A 19,588-nucleotide genomic window follows, 5' to 3' on the forward strand; every position below is an offset into this window, starting at 1 on the left:
ACTCCTTGGTGAACCCATTCATCCCACTGGGTGGAGAGGCACCTCCGGTGAGCGCGGTTGGCTACGTACGGTGCGAAGCAAGTTCAACAAACACAACTTGCCCCATTGATTTAACTTCCGCGCCGCGAGAGATGGAATCGAACCCATGACCTCTGGATCGCAAGTCCAGAGTGCATCTGGTCATTCCGCCACTGTGGTGGCAACGTGAGACGTTTGTTTTGAGCACTCACATGTGACATGTTCTCCTATCGAGTGACGGATGTCCACCACCGCCCCGCACGCCCCAGCTAATTTACGCTGTTTGTCTGTCACGTGTCTGTGTCACGCCGACCCAAACAAATTTCTTCAAGCCAACGCTTATGTGATGGGGGGTAAAAATAAACCTTTATTATTATTATCATGTTATAACAGTTAAAATACGATGCCAAGAGCTGTGCGATTATTTTTTCCACGCAGAGATGTTACGCAAAAACAACAGTTCGTCTCCAAGCGTCGTGGCTACAAAACATTCAGTTGCGCGCAAACGAGTTCCAGATGACAGTCGAGTCCATATTCTACCGTGGCCGGCAAACCGTGTGTGCAACTGCTGCCCGCAACCGGTTGCAGAAGGTTCTGTTGCGCGACTGCTTGCTCCCGCGCTTGGACGCGGTGTTTAGATTCGGAAGGCCGCTGAGAAAACGCATGAGGGTAAAAGCGTTGCCATTGTTGAATCCTTACGAGAGAGGGCCACATGATGGTGAATCAAAGACTCTCTCCGCCTGTGTGCGACCACGGCTACGAACACCAAACCGTGGACCACGTAACGTCGTCGTCATCGTCACACTGCTCCAAATACACAAAGGAAGGGTGGGTGAGTGAGTGGGTGGTGAGTGGTGGGTGGGTTAATGAGTGGATTGGGTGGGTTGGTGGGTGAATGGGTGGGCGAATAAGTGGTTGGATGGGTGAATAAGTGAGCGAGTCAATGAGTGCGTGGGTTGGTGGGTGAATGGGTGGGTGATTGAGTGGGTAGGTGAGTGGATGAATGAGGTGAGTTTGGTGCGTGAATGGATGGGTGAGTGGGTGAGCAAGTAGGTGAGTGTATCTGCAATCCACCAACTCTCACGAGACAGCAATTGAATGGCTAAATCACCGACAACTGAAATCTTTTACAATCGTTGCTCTTCAAATGGCAGTACGAGATCATCAGCGAGAGCACGAGAACACTGCCCATTCCATCGACAGGGACGCAAAACAATTGAAAACGAATATCTTTACAACTGGTGTTTGTGTTTAGTTTGCCCTTCCCCCTGCACCTCCCGATGAGCAGTTGGCTACGTGCGGTGGTGCAAAAGAAGTTCAACATAGATACATTGAAAACGCATTTATTTTGAACTGCTTTTTGTGTTTAGCTTGTTGTCTTTCCCCTCGCACCTCCGAATGGCACGGTTGGCTACGTACGGTGGTGTGAACGAAGTCCAACACGTACGTACGCGCGTACAAGCGTCGCGGACCTCGGGTTCCCGCACGGAGGCGGTGAAACTTGGGGAACGTCGCACCCGACACTGACACGACATCGCGTGGAACGACGCCGGCGACGCGAGTCAGCCGATGTCAACGTCCAACGGCGGTGGCGGCGGGCGGATGGTGGACAGGTGCTCCAGCTCGTAGTCGGTCGCTCGGCTCGGACTGCCCCTCCGCCTGGCCCGCATCACGGGCTGCAGCCTTCTTCAGCTGCTTCTGCTCGATGATGTCCTGCAGCTGCCTGTGGGCGTGGGGCGGACGCGCCGTGGGGCCGGCGTCGGGCACAGCCAGGCCCAGCACGTCCTGCACCATGTAGGCCTTGAGCCAGCCGACGAGCGGCGTGCTGCCTGGGCAGTAGTGCGTGCGCTTGTGATAGAACAGCAACCCATCCACCTGCACAGCGGTATCGTTATTAGCGTTGTTGTTACGTATTATCCTGTATTATTATTATTATGTAATATGGGCGTGCTGCCTGGGCAGTAGTGAGTGCGCTTGTGATAGAACAGCAACCCATCCACCTGCACAGCGGTATCGTTATTAGCGTTGTTGTATCCTGTATTATTATTATGATGTAACATGGGCAGTCAACGACTTATAAACGGGTTCCGTTCCCGAGAGGCGTTCGCGAGTGGAACGGATCGTAAGTCGGAACTCAATCACGGACTGTATTTAAATCAGCAAGCAGCGATCAGTGCTCTGAAATGTGCTACGGGGTTCACCAGAGGGAAGCGTCATTAAACTCACTAATAACAAGAGATGGTTATTTGCATGTAGCACTGTAAATTGTTCTACGGTTCGGTTCGCAAGTCTGATGGTTACAAAATTAACATCTTATGGAAGCTGGTTCGTAATTCAGTTTGGCTTTCATGATCAATATTATTCATAATAAAGGTTTTGGGGTTAGATCGCGTAAGTATAAATGTGTCGTAACCCTCCACCACCTGACACAGCCAGTAAGGTTTGTCACATCAACAAAACGTGCCAAATACACCATTGGAACCTCCTTTGCCAGTAGCAAAATATGATCATTGTTTTTTTACCCTTTTATCTGGGAGCATAACTGACACCTTTTTTTACAAGGAGTCATGTTTGCATTGACCACAATACCTGCGGTCAGAATGCAAACAAAAAACACAACTCTGATAATGTATGCACTGTCCTTGAAATTGATTGCTCCACACCATGTGAGACGAAGCTCTAAGAAAAGCTGTCTCGGGTGTGGACCAATCAATTGGGGAGGCTCAGGAACGGTTCAAACATTCGCCACGAGCGGGAGTCGAACTCAGGTGGGCGGGTTTATAGTGCGCGCGGCGCGCCAAACGCTCCTCCGCCTGCTGGCCATCACACCCAGCAGCGGAGTGGTCGCGTGTAACAATGTGACGCCGCGTGTGGGAGTGGGGCAGAGCCGCTACCTCGTAGGGGAACTCGGAGGAGGCCAGTGCTGTCGTCAGGACGTCCGGAGAGCAGGCGAAGGACTGCAGACCCACGAAGCGGAACTGAAAAGCAACAGCAGCAACAACGATAACAACTGAAAAACTGTTTTTACTTTAGCAGGTAAAGCCCACTGAGCTATTAGCTCTTGTTCAGAAGCGACCTGCCACAAATGAGAGCTCAACCAAGTGGTGCATCATCATCACGTGGAAATTCATAGCAGCCAAATACTCTGAATGCAAATCGATTCATAATGTGGAGGGGGAAAAAACGGGAGACCCGGAGAAAAATCCACGCGACCACGGGGAGAGAAAACATGCAAACTCCAAATACACAACAGCAGGCAGTCATCGGGGTCAGGATCGAACCCACGACCTCCTGCATACCAGGCGAGAAACGTAACATCCCGCCACCGCAGCGCTCCGACAACAACACGACGAATGCGACAGCGGCAGGAGACGCAGCGCCGCCGCGGCCGTTACCGGGTTGCGCTGGGACGTCTCCGTCACCGCGCCCTCGTCCCGCAGCTTGGACTGGAGCCAGAAAAAGCGGAACTCTGTCTGCAACCACAAATAAATACGTTCATTAATTTACGTTTTCAAGCCGAAAGCCGCAGATGACCCCCGTGGCATCGGCCTGGTGCCAAGTCGCCACCCCCGCCACCCCCCCAACCCCCCACGACAGACTTGGCACAAGTGTCACCTCGCAGTCGTAGACAGGATGTGCGCGCCAGCACATGACGTCCAGGATGTAGTAGGTGCGGTCGACCTCGCTGAACACGCAGTCGAGGATGCTGTACTCTGCTCAGCAGCACACATGGGGGCATACGGCGCAACGACGCCCATCAGACGACCGCGAGGCCTCGCCTAACGCGCGCTGTTCACACAGCACACCTCCGATGGGCACGGTTGGCCTACGTACGGTGCAAAAGATGAACATGCATAGCGGTTTCTCGACAACGCGGTTCTTCCTTTATACTGTTATAACGCGGAGCGCGCTGCTACCGTTATGACGCGGAACGTGCGCTACCGTTATAATGTGGAACGTGCGCTACTGTTATAACGTGGAACGTGCGCTACCGTTATAACGCGAAACGAGCGCTACCGTTATAACGTGGAGCGTGCACACCAGTGCAGGTGAGAGGCTCTCACCTTTGTGTTGTCCGTGGCGACCGCCGGGAAGCAGCGACGAAAACCGATTCACGCAGTAGCCGCTCTTGGTGTACACCGCCGTGCTCCCCTGTGCAAAACAACAACAACAACACAGCAGCAGCGCCACCGCCGCCAGTCGCGCTCCTGTCGGCATCTCCCACGCGTCCTCCCGCACGCACGACGAGTCCTTGCTCAACACACCTCCGATTGACATGGTTGGCTACATACGTTGCTAAGTCCAACATACGTACGTATCGCGCCACCCAATGTGTAATTAGCAATTTGTCCGTTACAGCAAAAATACTTTGACTACGAAAATTACAACATGGCCATGGCCAAGAAGAAGAACAAGCAGCTGCCGCAGCCAGATGACGAGGTGGCTGGCGACCACATTCCCACCTGCCCCAGCGAAAGAGCGGCGCCATGGCCAGCAAGCTCGCCGGGTAGCGGAGCGACGACGCTGGCGCAGACCGACGCGCCCAAAGCCTCCCTGCCCTTCCTGAATGCGCGATACAACCCCTACCGCCACCACCACCACCTACTTCACCGACACCACCACCAGCGCAACACTGCCACTGACAGCACGACACTCCTATCAGCAACACCACCACTACCACCACCACTACTACACCTTTCATACATTGACAGCACCACCACCTACTACGCCGACACCACCATTGCCGCAACACTGCCGGTGTTCACACTACAACGCATTTTCGTCATGACACGGACCTTCCATTCGGGAACACTTTTCGCGCAACGTGCCCGACACGAGAAAGAGCTACACGTGGTCACACCAGCAGCTGCTGGTCCGGCGCCAGCTTACCCGTGACGCGACGACGAGACAGCGCTTGCCCACGGGGCACACGAGCATGAGCCACTCCTCACACAGGTCCGCCGGCACCTCCACCAACCACTCCGACAACATCAGCTGCACACAAGCACCAAGGACAAAGGTCAACACGCGTAGCCTTCCAATGGACCCTTGGGGCAAGTGATGCTAGCGAGCAGCACCTACGAAGGCCGGCACGGCACCGCACGAGGGGGTGGTGTGGTCAGGCTGAGTCGACCTAGGGGAGGCCAGGACTGGCTCGGATAATCATCACTGGTGTTGGCCTTGAGCGGGATTCGAACTCGGGTCACCGTGTTTGTAGTGCAGTGCACTAACTGCAACACTACCGCTCCCCACACACAAAGATCCCCTGTATATACTGAACAGACTGTTGGGACAAGTACTGTTAGCGAGCACCTATGCAGGTCGGCATGGCACAGCAGTAGCGGCGCCGCCACCGAATAATCTGAGTTGCGTGCGGCCTCCGAGGCAGGCAAGGGCCTCACCTGGTTGGCGTAGGACCGCGGCAGCTTCTTGTGCTTCATGTCCACCTCCATGTCGTCTTCACTCCCCTCTTCTGCATCCTCCTCGTTCGGTGCTTCCCGCGCGTTCTTACCCCGAGCCGTCCGCGCCACGTCCCCCATGCCCGCCCAGTCCTCCATGGCCAGGCGCCGGGCATGGTTGACATAGTCCAACCTCTTCCTGCAACGACAAGCGACGTCGCCTCAAGGTTGACGATGCATGCCCAAAGACCCAAGTTTTTACTTCTGAGCCTGCATGACCAAAATAATTATGATCATGCATAATTATTATGATCAAGCGACACCGGTTGACGGTTTTTCGGCTAACGTTTCGTCTCCCATATGACCCCGTGGTTTCGACTAACGTAGATATTTAGATTCACGGTATGTTTACGTAATGCACTCGGGTACCAATTTCGGCCAATCCGAGTGTTTGTAAGTGGGCTGAGCATGCCCTCCGCCAATCAGCGATGCACCATTTATGAGCATAGAGACCTCGACTGGCTTGGCTTATATTATGTTTTCTGTTTTGGCATTGGAAACAGCTCTCTTGCAGACTCAGTGATTTTTACTTATTTTTCAACTTATAAGTGAATTCGATTAACAGTTATTTAGGTTAACAGTAGTTTCCGTGGAACGGATTAAAAACGTTAACCAAGCGACGAAGACGACTGTATATACGACGACTGTATATACGGCGTTGCTTAAATGCCTCGGGGAGTCGAAGCGCCTTACGTCTCGTATGAGACATTGCACCCCCCTGTGCACCTAGTCTGGCACAGGAGCTGCGGTGACGTGGCGAACGGTGGCGGATGTTGTTGTTTACACACTGCTCATTTACGATTTCTGCAGCTCCAGAAGCTTTTGTCGGCGCTCGCTCTGACTCTGGCTGCTGCTGCAGCGCTGCTTGTACTGAGCCAGGCGCGGGTGCGGAGCGGCCGTGCTGTTGGGAGACGACGTCACGGCCATCGAGCCGGCCAGCGCGTCCACCAGCTCCTCCATGGCCTGCGAGACGCACGGCACCAGCGGGATCGCCACATGCACGCGGAGCGCAACAGCATGCACGCATAGCGCAACAGCATGCACGCGGCACACCACCGTCATCACAAACAGAGCCGCAACCACCACCGTCATCATCTTAACCACCATTACCACCACCATCAACTGCACCACCACCACCACCACCACTATCATCTGTACCACCACCAGTCATCTGCACCACCAACCGTCATCTGCACAATCACCATCGTCATCTGCACCTGCGCCACCACCATCACCTGTACCTGTACCACCATCAACACAGTCATCTGCACCACCACCATCATCATCAGCTCCGCCGCCATCACATGCACTACCACCACCGTCATCTTCACCATCACCACCGTCGTCTGCACCTGCACCACTACCACCGTTATCTGCACCACCACCATCTTCTGCACCACCACCATCTTCTGCACCACCACCATCTTCTGCACCACCACCATCTTCTGCACCACCACCACCATCTTCTGCACCACCTCTTCTACACCACCACCAGCGTCATCTGCACCACCACCACCATCTTTTGCACCACCACCACAAACCATCTTTTGCACCACCACCAGCATCATCTGCACTACCACCACCGTCATCTGCTGCACCACTACCGTCACCACCACCAGCATAATCGTCCCCATTCCCATCATCTTCTCTACCAGCATGATATTCACCACCACCATCATCCACACCACAACCATCATCATCTTCACCATCACCATCTATCCATCAAAGACAAAGATCACTCTTATCGGCCTAAAACCCCAAACATCCAGCAGCGGGCATCGTCAGGGTCGGAGTTGACCCCACGACCTCGTGCTGCCCAAGCTGGGAGCTGTGGGCGGCGTCCGTCCCTGGAGCCCACGCGGGCCGGGAGATGTTAACTACCTCGCCGGGTGTGCAGGAGGTCGTGGGCTCGATCCTGACGATGCCTGCTGACGGTGCCTGCTGCTGCTGTTGTGTGTGTGGAGTTCTGCGTCTGTCTCTCTCAGAGTGGATTTTGCTCCAGGATCCTCCAGTTTTTACCTCGACATTTAGATACACACATCACGCGTTTAGAGTATTTGATTTCTATACATTTCAACATAGCCACTTCGTTTCGCGGTCATTTGTGGCCCGGTCACAGCTCAGTGGTGCCTCACCTGATAACATAATATATAGTACAGTACGTACAGTACAGTAGTTTAACACGCATTTAGAGTATTTGGTCGCTATAAATTTCAACATAAGCCACTTCGCGGAGCTATCGTTGTGACTGCCAGGTCGCCTATGGAACAAAAATCAACACAGCTCAGTACGCCTCACACCTGCTAAAATAAAACTGTTCAGATTTAAACATTTGTATTTGAATGTTGCAATAACGCGATACGCACCGCTCAGCCTTCAACAACAACAACAGCGGCGGCAAGAGGCGTGAGGGGACGGAACGCGGCTCCGAGCCCAACTCACTCAGGACGTCTGCGCAACAGCGAGCTAAAGAGCTTCACGGCTCTTCGGATTCTTCGCGGACGACTCCGGACTCTGGTTCACTTCCACGCGGTTCCTCTCAGAGTTCATCGCCGCCGGGACCATCGCCGGGCTGAGGCGGCTGATGCCGGAAGGCGGCCATCTTACCTAGGGGTAGTGGGGGGGGTGAGGCGAGGCACAGCGTGTGCTGCGTTACGTCATCGTGACGCGACGACGTAGAGGGAAAAGGCGGGAAATCGCGAGGCCGCCCGAATCTTCTTCGGGCCGACCCTCTCCCAATATGGCCGCCGGTTGCGGTCGTGACGATATGACCTGGTGTGACGTCACACCGTCACCCCCCCCCCACCACCGTCCTCCCTCTCCCCACGACGCCTCCAACCCTCGGGGTCGATCCCAGTCCGAGGCTCGCGGCGACCTGCAGACGCCTGTGGCGTGAACACGGACGACGACGACGACGTGCTGAGAGGACGAGGAGGTGGTGAGACGAGGACGTGGTGGTGGTGGAGTCGGGGTGACAGGAGGAGGAGGAGGGACGAGGAGGAGGGGCGACGTGGTGGTCGAGTCGGGGTGCGACGAGGAGGAGGAGGAACGAGGCGTAGTTGTGAGTCGGTGGTGAGGGTAAGGAGGGGCGAGGTGGTGAGGGTGAGGAGGGGCGAGGTGGTGAGCGTGAGCGAGGTGGTGAGCGTGAGGAGGGGCGAGGTGGTGAGCGTGAGCGAGGTGGTGAGGGTGAGGAGGGGCGAGGTGGTGAGGTGAGGGTGAGGAGGGGCGAGGTGGTGAGGTGAGGGTGAGGAGGGGCGAGGTGGTGAGGGTGAGGAGGGGCGAGGTGGTGAGCGTGAGCGAGGTGGTGAGGGTGAGGAGGGGCGAGGTGGAGGGGTGAGGAGGGGTGAGGTGGTGGTGTGAGGGTGAGGAGGGGTGGGGTGGGGGTGAGGTGGAGGGGTGAGGGTGAGTAGGTGGTGGTGAGGGTGAGGAGTGGCGAGGTGGTGGGGTGATGGTGAGCGAGGTGGGGTGAGGGTGAGGAGGGGCGAGGTGGTGGGTTGAGGGCGAGCGAGGTGGTGGTGGTGACGATATCGCCCTGTGGCCCAGGCGTTGTGGCTGGTTGTTGGTGATGCTCTCGTCATTGGTTGTGGTGGTGATGCTCAGGATTGTCGCCGCTGCTTGCTGGTGCAGGCGGGAGGATGGAGGATCGCTGGGGAGGCTGCGTGGTCTCCCTGAACTGCGGCCCCGTGCTGGGCGTCTACCAGGGCCGCGTGAGCCGCGTGGACCAGCACTGCCAGAGCATCTCGCTGGTGCAGCCGTTCCGCAACGGCGCGCGCTGCACCGTGCCAGAGCTCACGCTCAGGTGCTGCTCGCACGCACACGCACGCAAGCCTCCGTACCTCATTGGGAGACCGGGGAGCGAGAGAACAGATCTGGGAGCCAGAGAACAGATCTGAGAGCCAGAGAACAGATCTGGGAGCCAGAGAACAGATCTGGGAGCCAGAGAACAGATCTGGGAGCCAGAGAACAGATCTGGGAGCCAGAGAACAGATCTAAGAGCCAGAGAACAAATTTGAGAGCCAGAGAACAGATTTGAGAGCCAGAGAACAGATCTGGAGCCAGAGAATAGATCTGGGAGCCAGAGAACAGATTTGAGAGCCAGAGAACAAATTTGAGAGCCAGAGAACAGATCTGGGAGCCAGAGAACAGATTTGAGAGCCAGAGAACAGATTTGAGAGCCAGAGAACAGATCTGGAGCCAGAGAATAGATCTGGGAGCCAGAGAACAGATCTGGAGCCAGAGAACAGATCTGGGGGCCAGAGAACAGATCTGGGAGCCAGAGAACCGATTTTAGAATCAGAATATTTATTTAGACTGTCGGAGGAATCCAATGAGCTATGATGCTCTTTTACACAAATGTCCAGTCTGGGCGGGTCAGCAAGTTACAACAACAAACAATACACACACAGCGATAGGAGGGCAACATAGAAAGAAAGGTATGCAAGGCACTGAATATATATCAGATCAAGCCTCCCACGTGACTTCTGTGTGGACCGCCCCCTCCTACTCCGAATCCCTCCCCTCTACCCGCCACCCCCTGTGAAAGCACGTGCTGCTGCTCCTTCTCCGTGCAGCTCACTTCTACTCCCTCCTTCCTTCTCTCTCTTCCCTCTCATCATCGTCATCATCACCACCGCCCTTTCATCCCTGAGCATCTACATCGTACCCTTGACTCTACTCACCTTCCTGTGGTGTGACACAGGTAACAACAACAACGAAAATGTCATCGCAGGATAAGCGCCACACAACTGGGGCCCCGTGTCTGTAATGAAGGGCTCGCGTGTCTTCTTTTTCTACCCCCGCAGTGCGACGGATATCAAGGAGCTGAAGATCTTGGAGCTGCCGCCTGATCCTGCGATCTTCCAGCACACGCAGATGCCGCTTCACAACGGAACAGCACCTGTGGCGATGACCAACGGTGCCCAGTCGGCCTCTCACCCTATTGCCAGGTACCACGCGTTAACCACAAAAATACGACAAGGACCCCCCCCCCCCCCACAGTGGAGCGTTAACAGACTGTTAGGACAAATGCCGTTAGCGAACACCTACGAAGGCCGGCAAAGCACACGAGCTCGTGGGTGGCCAGCACCGCGGCCCGCCGCCTTTGTTTCCCCACAGTGGCGATGTTTGCACATCGCATAAGGTACCAATTTTGAGGCCGAGTCGACCTAGGGGAGGCCTAGGACCGGTTCGGATAATTGTCACGGACGTTGGCTGCGAGCGGGAATCGAACTCGGGTCGCCGGGTTCATAGCGCAGCCCGCTGACCGCTGCGCTACCGCTCCCCTAAATTCGCATTAACCACAAAACCACACAGACACACATGCCCAGCACATGCTGTTATGACATTGTGCTTGTAACCAGACCACCTGTTTGAATGAAACCAAGCCCAAATATTGCAGCTCGGCGATTAATATTTACTGAGATGCAGCCTCTTTTTTTTAAGCTGCAGAGTTAAGGGGGGAGGGGGTGAACATGTTATTGTCCCAACTTTTTAGAATTTGTTGCACGTTGCAGAGGTTCGAGGCCGTCATAGTTAATGTATTGAACGTAAAAATATCATCCATAAGAGGTTTTTTGGGTTAGATGGCGTAAATATATGTCGTTAAAACCAACCACCACCCGACACAGCCATCTGCTTCTTTTGAGGATCTGAGAGTGGTATTTAGAATGACAAAAGTTTCCATTCCTCCTTGTGCTGAGCATACATTAAGGAGCCGCACCTCCGATTAGCACGGTTGGCTACGTACGGTGCGAACGAAGTTCAATACGCACATGAATTAGCTCATGGCTCTACCTCTCACTCTCTCTGACCGGGCCCTCTCACTCTCTCTGACCGGGCCGTCTGGCTGTCCCCGCGATGCTGTGACGCAGGCGAGGGGAGCGGGAGGCCGAGGCCGCCGATTCCTCATCGCAGCAGCAGCCGCCATCCTCGCGCGCCCACACAGATGTGCCCGGCTCCACACCCTCCAAGGGGTTCCGCCGCCGACACAACTCCTGTGAGAGCCTTTGCTCACTCGCTCTGCACTGCACACAGTCGGCGTGAATGCGGGAGATGCCACGGTGGTTAGGAGATGTTGACTCCCTCGCCTGGTATACAGGAGGACGTGGGTTCGATCCCGACCCTGACGTCTGCTGTATATTTGGAGTTTGCGTGTTCTCCCCGTGGTCGTGTGGATTTTTCTCCGGGTTTTCCCTCCACATTTAGAATCAACATGTGTTTATAAAGTATTTGACTACAAAAAGTTTCCACATGCTGAAAAGCCACTTCGTGGAGCTATCATTTGTGGCCAGGTCGCTTCTGACAGAGAGAGACGTAATAAAAAATAGTTTATCGTAATGGTCAGCAGCGCACTGGACATGCAACACAGAGCTCGCGGCACGCCATTTAAAACACTTGAGCTAATTTCGTGCGAAGACCAGAGGGGGGGGGGGGGGTGGTTTCATGCAGTCTGAGAATATTTCACACCCATTATTACTTGGGTTAGTTGGCTTATTAGTTATTCACAGTTTTTCCGACCGCGAGCGACGGCCGTCGCACACCGACGGCTCGGTGTGGAGTCGTGACCGGGAACGCGAGGGGTGACGGTCCGCGTGCGGCAGGGTCGTCGAGCAACCGGCAGGCGCTGATGGGCACGACACCAAAGCGCAACGCCGGCGGCCGCGGCGGCGCCGCCGCCGGCGGCGGCCGGCGCTCTGGGCGCGACGAGGACTGCTTCGCCGACGACCTCGACGACCTCCTGGACACGGAGTTCGACTTCGAGAAGAACCTCGCGCTGTTCGACAAGGCCGCCGTCTTCCAGGTGCCGGAGCCGCGCCAGCGTGCCGAGCCGCCGAGCTAAGCGGCGGTTTGAGCCTGGGCAGCGCGTGGAGGGGCGGCACCGCGGGTGGTATGAATTTGGGTCGTTTTACAGGCTTCGTCGCTATGCGCCTCCGACTGCCTTGGTTGGCTACGTACGGTGCGAAGGAAGTTCAGTATACGTACGTACGTGTCCAGCGAGCAGCAGAGGTCCAGTGCAGTCGCCTGCTCCTCTCCGTGATGTATAAATGGTGCGTCTCGTACTGCGAGTCGGTGTTTTACACTCGCGTTCGTCTATGAAGAGCGGTGGTGCAGCGGTTAGCGCGCTGCATTACGTATGTATGTTGAACTTATTTTGCACCGTACGTAGCTAACCGTGCTGCCCACACCACCCACTCGTGCGCCGTGCCGGCCTTCACAGGTCCTACTGGACGTCGGTGAAAAATAATTTTGTAGCTCATCGGATTCCCCCAGTATAAATTAATATTCTGATTCTGCAACTCGCGAACGGCACTTGCCCCAGCGGCGCGCTAAGAGGCTATACGGTAACGCCCGAGTTCGCTTCCCGCTCACGGCCAACGCCGGTGACGCTTAACTGAAGCGGTCCTCTGCCTGCAGGAAATCGAGATGCACCACGGCGGAGGGGCAGCGCAGCCCAACGGGGCAGCGGCGGCGGCGGCGCGCGCTCGCGGCACCCCGCCCGCCGACACGCAGAAGTACCGGCACGACGAGAACGTCCTGGCGGCCGCCGCTCCCAGCGAGTTCCACAGGATCGACGTGCCCCAGCCGGGGCCCAAGCTGTACTGCACAGGTACGCGCACGCATACGCACACGCGCGCTAAGACACACGCGCAGGTACACTCCCCCCACCACGTATGGCCTTGACAGGATGGACATCCCACAGCCTGCGGCCACATGGTGTGGTGACGACGACAACGTAAACACAAACACCACCACCACAGCGTGCTCTCAGCAACATGGCATGACAACAAAATAAACACCACGATGAACACCACAGATAAAGATTCCCCCCTCCCGTATAGCCTTGACAGGCTGTTGGGGCAAGTGCTGTTAGTGAGTAGCAGCACCTATGAAGACCGACATTGGCACATGAGAGGTTGGTGGGTGGACAGCACCACGCCCGGCCACCTTTGTCTCCCCGGTGGCGATGTTTACACACAGCACCAGGTACTCATTTTGAGGCCGAGTCTACCTAGGGGAGGCCCAGGACCGGTTCAGATAATCAGTCACTGATGTTGGACATGAGCGGGAATCGATCTCAGCTTGCCGGGTTTGTAGCACAGTGCAGTAACTGTTACACTACCGCTCCCCACACACTCGTACATGGGCACACATGGACACTCGCACACACCAATACCTGGTCCAGTGTGTAAACATCGCCACTGGGGAGACAAAGGCAGCCGGTTGTGGCGTTGGCCACCCACCACCTCGTGTGCCTGTGCCGGCCTTCATAGGTGCTCACTAACAGCACTTGCCCCTACAGTCTGTTAAGGCTACACGGGGGATCTTTGTCTTTGTGTGTGTGTCAGCTGGCCACCCACCCCCTCGTGTGCCTGTGCCGGCCTTCGTAAGTGTCGCTCGCTAACAGCACTTGCCCAACAGTCTGTTCAGGCTATAGAGGGGATCTCTGTCTGTGTTACCCGCGCGTGCGTGTGTGTGCTGGCGCTGAGACACGGGGATGGTGGTGCCCAGCGTGAGCCCAGCGCTGCACCGGCAGCTCCTGGGAGCGGCGGAGCGAGCGGGGCTCACGGCGGAGCGGCGCCGCGACGTGCTGGGGGTGTGCGCCACGCAGATGGCACTGTCCCTGCTCGGGGGCTCCAACCGGTGCGCCTGGTCACACACTAACACGCTCACTCGATAACACGCTCACACACTAACACACTCACGCTTGCTAACACGCTCACACACTAACACACTCACGCTTGCTAACACGCTCACACACTAACACACTCACGCTTGCTAACACGCTCACACGCTCACGCACTAACACACGCTTGCTAACACGTTCACACACTAACACTCACACTTGCTAACACGCTCACTCGATAACACGCTCACACACTAACACACTCACGCTTGCTAACACGCTCACACACTAACACACTCACGCTTGCTAACACGCTCACACACTAACACACTCACGCTTGCTAACACGCTCACACACTAACACACTCACGCTTGCTAACACGCTCACACACTAACACACTCACGCTTGCTAACACGCTCACATGCTCACGCACTAACACACGCTTGCTAACACGTTCACACACTAACACACTCACACTTGCTAACACGCTCACTCGATAACACGCTCACACGCTCACACGCTCACACACTAACACACTCACGCTCACTAACACACACTCACGCTTGCTCGTTGTTTTACGCTATTGCTTATTCCGGTGACCCAGGTCACTTTTGCAAATGAGACTCATCCTCTGCTCTGGCTTGAACAAACTAAACTTTAATCTCAGAATCAGAATATGTATTTATACTGGAGGAATCCGTTGAGCTATGAAGCTCTTTGTCACCGATGTCCAGAATCTACAAATGCGCTGGAAAGTAAAATACAAAGGACCGGGTGGCACCTCGGCACGTGGCCTGTAATTTGGCGCCATGGAAGCAGCGAGGTTTGGCGGATCGCACAAAACGTCGTGAAGTGCCGTGACCCTGGCTCGCCGCGAGAAGAGGGTACAGCGAAGTAAAAACGAATCTCAAACTATTTTTATTTTACCAGGTGAGGCCCTACTGAGCAATGTAGATCTTTCAGAAGCGACCTGGCCACAAATGATAGCCCAATGAAGTGGCTAAGATCACCTATCAGTATGGGATAGAGTGTTGCACCCTCGCACGCGTGTGGGTGTGTGTGTGTCACACCCGCGTGGGTGCGTCTGTGTGTGTGCGTCTCACACCCGCGTGGGTGTGTCTGTGTGTGTCTCCCGCCCACATACGCGTGCGCAGCATGGACCCCAAGAACTCGCATCAGCGGCCCACGGTGGTGGTGCTGTGCGGGCCGCACCGGCGTGGCGCGCAGGGCGCGTGCGTGGCGCGCCACCTCGCCAACCGCGACGTGCGCGTCGTCGCGCTCGTGCCGCGAGCGCCTGCCGGGAGGCCTCGCCGAGGAGGTGCGCCTGCTGGAGAGGACGACGACGGCCCGGTGCGTCGGCAGCGTCGCCGGTAAGGAGCGCCGGTCTCACGGCGCCGCCTCGCGTCCCCCCGCCACCCCCCCCCGCCCCGAGGCAAGGTGAAGCCGAGTCCGCGAGAGGGAATCTCCGTGTCGCCCCCTCCCCTCAGAGCTGCCCGGCGCCGCCGTGGACCTCGTCGTCGAGTGCCTGCTGGGCGACCCCGACGAGAGCGCCGCCGCCGGTCCGCTCGGCCGCCTCAAGCCGCCGCGGGAAGCGGCCGCCTGGGCCGCGGCCACCCTGGCCCCGCTGCTCGCCGTCGATCCGCCGCCCCCGGCTCGTCCTGCCGCCGCCGCGTCGCAAGACGCGCCCGGCGAGGCCGGCGGCGTCGCGTTCGCGGCCAAGTGGTCGCTCGTGCCGGGCCTGCCGTCGAGCCTGGGTGAGGGCGCGGGCCGCGTGTACCTGTGCGACGTGGGCATCCCCGTGCGGGTGTTCGAGGAGGTGGGCATTGCCTATCACTCTCCCTTCGGCTGCAAGTTTGTCATTCCGCTGCACAGCACGTAAAAGCGACTGTGCGTGTGGGCGAGTGTTACGAGTGTCTGTGTGAGTGTACATGCGTGTCTGTGTGTGTGTGTGCGCGTGATGGGGAGCAGTCGCACGGCGGTTAGCGCACCGAGCTACGGACCTTGGCACCCCAAATTCCGATTCCCGCTCACGACTGACGACAGCGTCAAATATTTTAACCGGTCCTGGCACCTCCCTTAGGTCAACTCGGCTTGATACCTGGTGCGACGTGTAAACATTGCCACCGAGGAGACAAAGGTGGCTGGGCGTGGCGCTGGCCACCCACTTCCTCGTGTGCCGTGACGGCCTTCACACGCCCTCGCTTGCAGCACTTTCCCCAACATTCTGTTGAGGTTGTATGGGGGAGCTTTGTCTACGTGTGTGCAAGCCGTTGAGTGTGGTGGTCACGTGTTGCAGGTCTCGTGAGATCAGGCAGGGGTGAGGAATCTTACCGGATGCGGATTTAAGCCGATTACATACCTCCGATTAGCACGTTTGGGTACGAGCGGAATGTACGTACGTACATTCAGGGGGCAGCCACACGTTCACGCGCACACAACACCCACACAAAACACACAACACACACACAACACGCACACAACACGCACACAACACGCACACAACACACACCACACGCGCACACCACACGCACACACCACACGCACACACAACACGCACACACAACACGCACACACAACACGCAACACACGCACACACACAACACACACCACATGCACACACGCACACACACAACATGCACACACAACACGCACACAACACACGGACACACAACACACACATAACACCCACGCACAATGCACACACACACCCACACACACCAACAACGCACACACACACCAACAACACACACACACTCCTCGGTCACTCCCATCACTGCAAGATGCCCTCAGTGACGGGAGCGACGTCACGGCGTTTCCAGGTCGTAGATAATATCCCGGCACGGGAGTTGGAATAACGATAGAACTTTCTCACTCATTTCACGTGTGACGATGATGGGGGGAAGCGTGGGTTTACTCCCACCTCTTCCGAGACATCTGGCCGGCATGAAAGAGTAGGCCAAAGTCACCCTCGATGCGAGTTCGCTCGCGTGGGAGGCCCCTCCCGCAAGCCGCTGCAGGGCTGCACCTTTACCCTTCTTCACCTTGTACGCGATTACTAAAGCTCAACTAGAACTACGTTTGTATTTTACCAGCTAAGGCCCACTTGAGCTGTACAGCTCTTTCTCAGAAGCGACTTGGCTATCACAAATGATAGCTCAACGAAGAGGCTTATGTGGAAATGCATAGCAGCCAAATGACTATAAAACGTGTGATGTCGATTCTAAATGTGGAGGGAAAAACCAGAGGTACACAGACAAAAATCCACGGGGAGAGAGACACGCAAACTCCAAATATACAGCAGCAGGCGTCCGGGTCGGGATCGAACCCACGACCTCCTGTGTATCAGGCGAGGTAGTTACATCTCCTAGCCACCGCGGCGCTTCGTTCAGCTCGCACTGACGGTTCAGTATCGTTCCGCGGGCCGTTTCGAAGCGGTGGTCCCCACGCGTTTGTGGCGGTCCGCATCGCGCACCTCCAATACGTCCAGTGACGTAGGCGCCCCAGCCCCTGACATGGGAAACACTGGGGGGGGGGGAGGGGCGGCAGGGTTATAGGGGGAAGAGAGAGATGAAGTCACGGAGTACGGTCCGGGGCTTCATGGGTAAAGTTGTTTGATTCTCTTTGTTGAAGTTGCGTTTTATCGAGTTCGGTTCATCGAGCGAAGTTTGCGAGCACGTGCCGGTGAGAATGCGTGGCTGGGGTGTACAGCGGACGAGAGGCTTGAATACGCGCGGCGTCTGGTGACCAAAGCACCCAGGATGCGCCAAATATCTCCACAGTTCCCTGAAGCTCAGCAAGGGGTTGGGCCCCCTGGGGTGGTGCTTAGCTGCTCGAGTTTGTAACACAAACCCATTGTTGCGCTGTTCCTGTACTACTATGCATCCACATCTGTACTCCCGATGGTCAAATGACTCCCCCTTTGACATGCACGGGTGTGGTTGGGGGAGGCCCTCATCCAGCAGTGGGTTGACAAAGAAGGGTGGGGCTGTACATGTACATACGTTGTTTGAAATGGGGGTGCGCTGTCCGGGAATATATTTCCCTGCACGCTGTGGGGTACGCGAGTGCGCACGTGTTTACGCACGTGTTGACGCACGCACATGTATGGTTATTGTTTTAGGCCATCATTCCTGAGAATCCCCCATGTTGGTTACAGATTACCTATAATCGCTGGGTGGCATTTAACTCCATGGCGTTAGCTCCTGGGTTCTCATCCAGGCAGCTGAACGTGATTAACCTGGGTCCTCCATTGTGGCGAGTTGATGGTGTCAGTTTAACACGTAGTAGTCGACTTTTGCGACCAATATTATCCATGAGGTCTTTTTTTGGGATTAGATCGCGTCAATATAAATGTGTTGTTAAACCCACCACCAGCCGACACAGCCAATGAGTAAGCATGGTCACGTAAACATAACGTGCCAGTTCAGCACACCGGTGTGTTTGAGATTCAACCCACAACATTGACGATTCGTATACGATGTTTCACTGGTAAGTACAACCAACCTCACCACCGCACGTGTTGAGGGTTTAATCTCCAACACAACCGGTTTACTGATATCGTAACTTAATTGGCACGTTCTGTTTACGTGACAAACCTAATTGGTTGTCGGGTGGTGGTGGGTTTAACGACACATTTATATTGACGCCATCCAATCCAACAAAACACCTCTTTTGGATTGATGGTCTCAGCTCGGTCACTATTTACTGCACACACACAACAACAACATCGCATTCAATTTGGTTCTGCACTTAATTTGCTGGAAATTTAGCATCTGAGATTGCAAAAATCGGTTTGACTGTTACGTAACGAACAGCAGTAGAGGGGGCAAGTGCTGCCCTCCCTTGTGTGTGTATAACAAATGTCACTTGAAGAATTCGGAAGTAGCTTTGTGATATCCACTTCTGTGGGCCGTTCTCTAGTACAGAGGGGTCGCACTGCTCTGTGAGAGTTACGAATCGTTGCTTAGTCTCGTGTCGCGACGCTGATAGCAACAATCGTGATCCAATTGGAGCAGCGACAACAACATAAAAAATCCGGGACAAAAATTGTGGCATTTATTTGGACACCCGAGTATGCGCAGTGCCTCTGTTTGCCGTACCTACGAAGGGAGCCACAGTTTACATGTCAAACTTAAGTGTCGTGAATGTTCATACAGCAAACATTTTTCATTTTTATTCCCCACCCGCACCCAAATGGGTTAAGTCGGCGATGGTAATCGTCATAATGCCAGGCGAAGTATTTGTGATGTTTGGCTACGCTGAATTTTACTGTTGCCATTGTTGAGCACTGTCAGTTACAGCGAAATTAAAGATGTTTTCTTCATGCGTTTATCACAGAATCTCGTCTTGTGTTTTGAGGTTTGACAGTATTGCAGATGTATGTATAGTATGTATGTTGGTGTTTCATTTGATGTCCATCCTCCCCCCGCACCTCTGTATGGTGCAAAAGAAGTTCAACATACGTACATGTTCAACTTCTTTCGCACCG

General features: G+C 55.5%; 2 protein-coding genes across 2 annotated transcripts; one reads left to right on the plus strand and one right to left on the minus strand.

The window, feature by feature from the left end:
• Positions 1 to 899: 899 nt before the first annotated feature.
• Positions 900 to 8,110, minus strand: SNUPN (snurportin 1). Its single transcript, XM_061562873.1, is given in 10 exon segments — positions 900 to 1,647; positions 1,649 to 1,893; positions 2,913 to 2,996; positions 3,414 to 3,491; positions 3,634 to 3,731; positions 4,083 to 4,170; positions 4,909 to 5,013; positions 5,421 to 5,616; positions 6,277 to 6,440; positions 7,844 to 8,110. Coding segments are annotated over 9 exon segments (1,122 nt in total). The 5' UTR covers positions 6,438 to 6,440; positions 7,844 to 8,110; the 3' UTR covers positions 900 to 1,580.
• A 409-nt stretch (positions 8,111 to 8,519) lies between these two features.
• Positions 8,520 to 19,431, plus strand: EDC3 (enhancer of mRNA decapping 3). Its single transcript, XM_061560633.1, is given in 10 exon segments — positions 8,520 to 8,538; positions 9,105 to 9,276; positions 10,280 to 10,423; positions 11,348 to 11,472; positions 12,077 to 12,276; positions 12,891 to 13,083; positions 13,964 to 14,117; positions 15,255 to 15,396; positions 15,398 to 15,470; positions 15,588 to 19,431. Coding segments are annotated over 9 exon segments (1,587 nt in total). The 5' UTR covers positions 8,520 to 8,538; positions 9,105 to 9,112; the 3' UTR covers positions 15,980 to 19,431.
• Positions 19,432 to 19,588: the final 157 nt, after the last annotated feature.

The sequence above is a fragment of the Lethenteron reissneri genome, chromosome 1 (assembly GCF_015708825.2).
Source record: "Lethenteron reissneri isolate LAM-NWPU_2019-01 chromosome 1, ASM1570882v1, whole genome shotgun sequence".
Lineage (NCBI taxonomy): Eukaryota > Metazoa > Chordata > Hyperoartia > Petromyzontiformes > Petromyzontidae > Lethenteron > Lethenteron reissneri.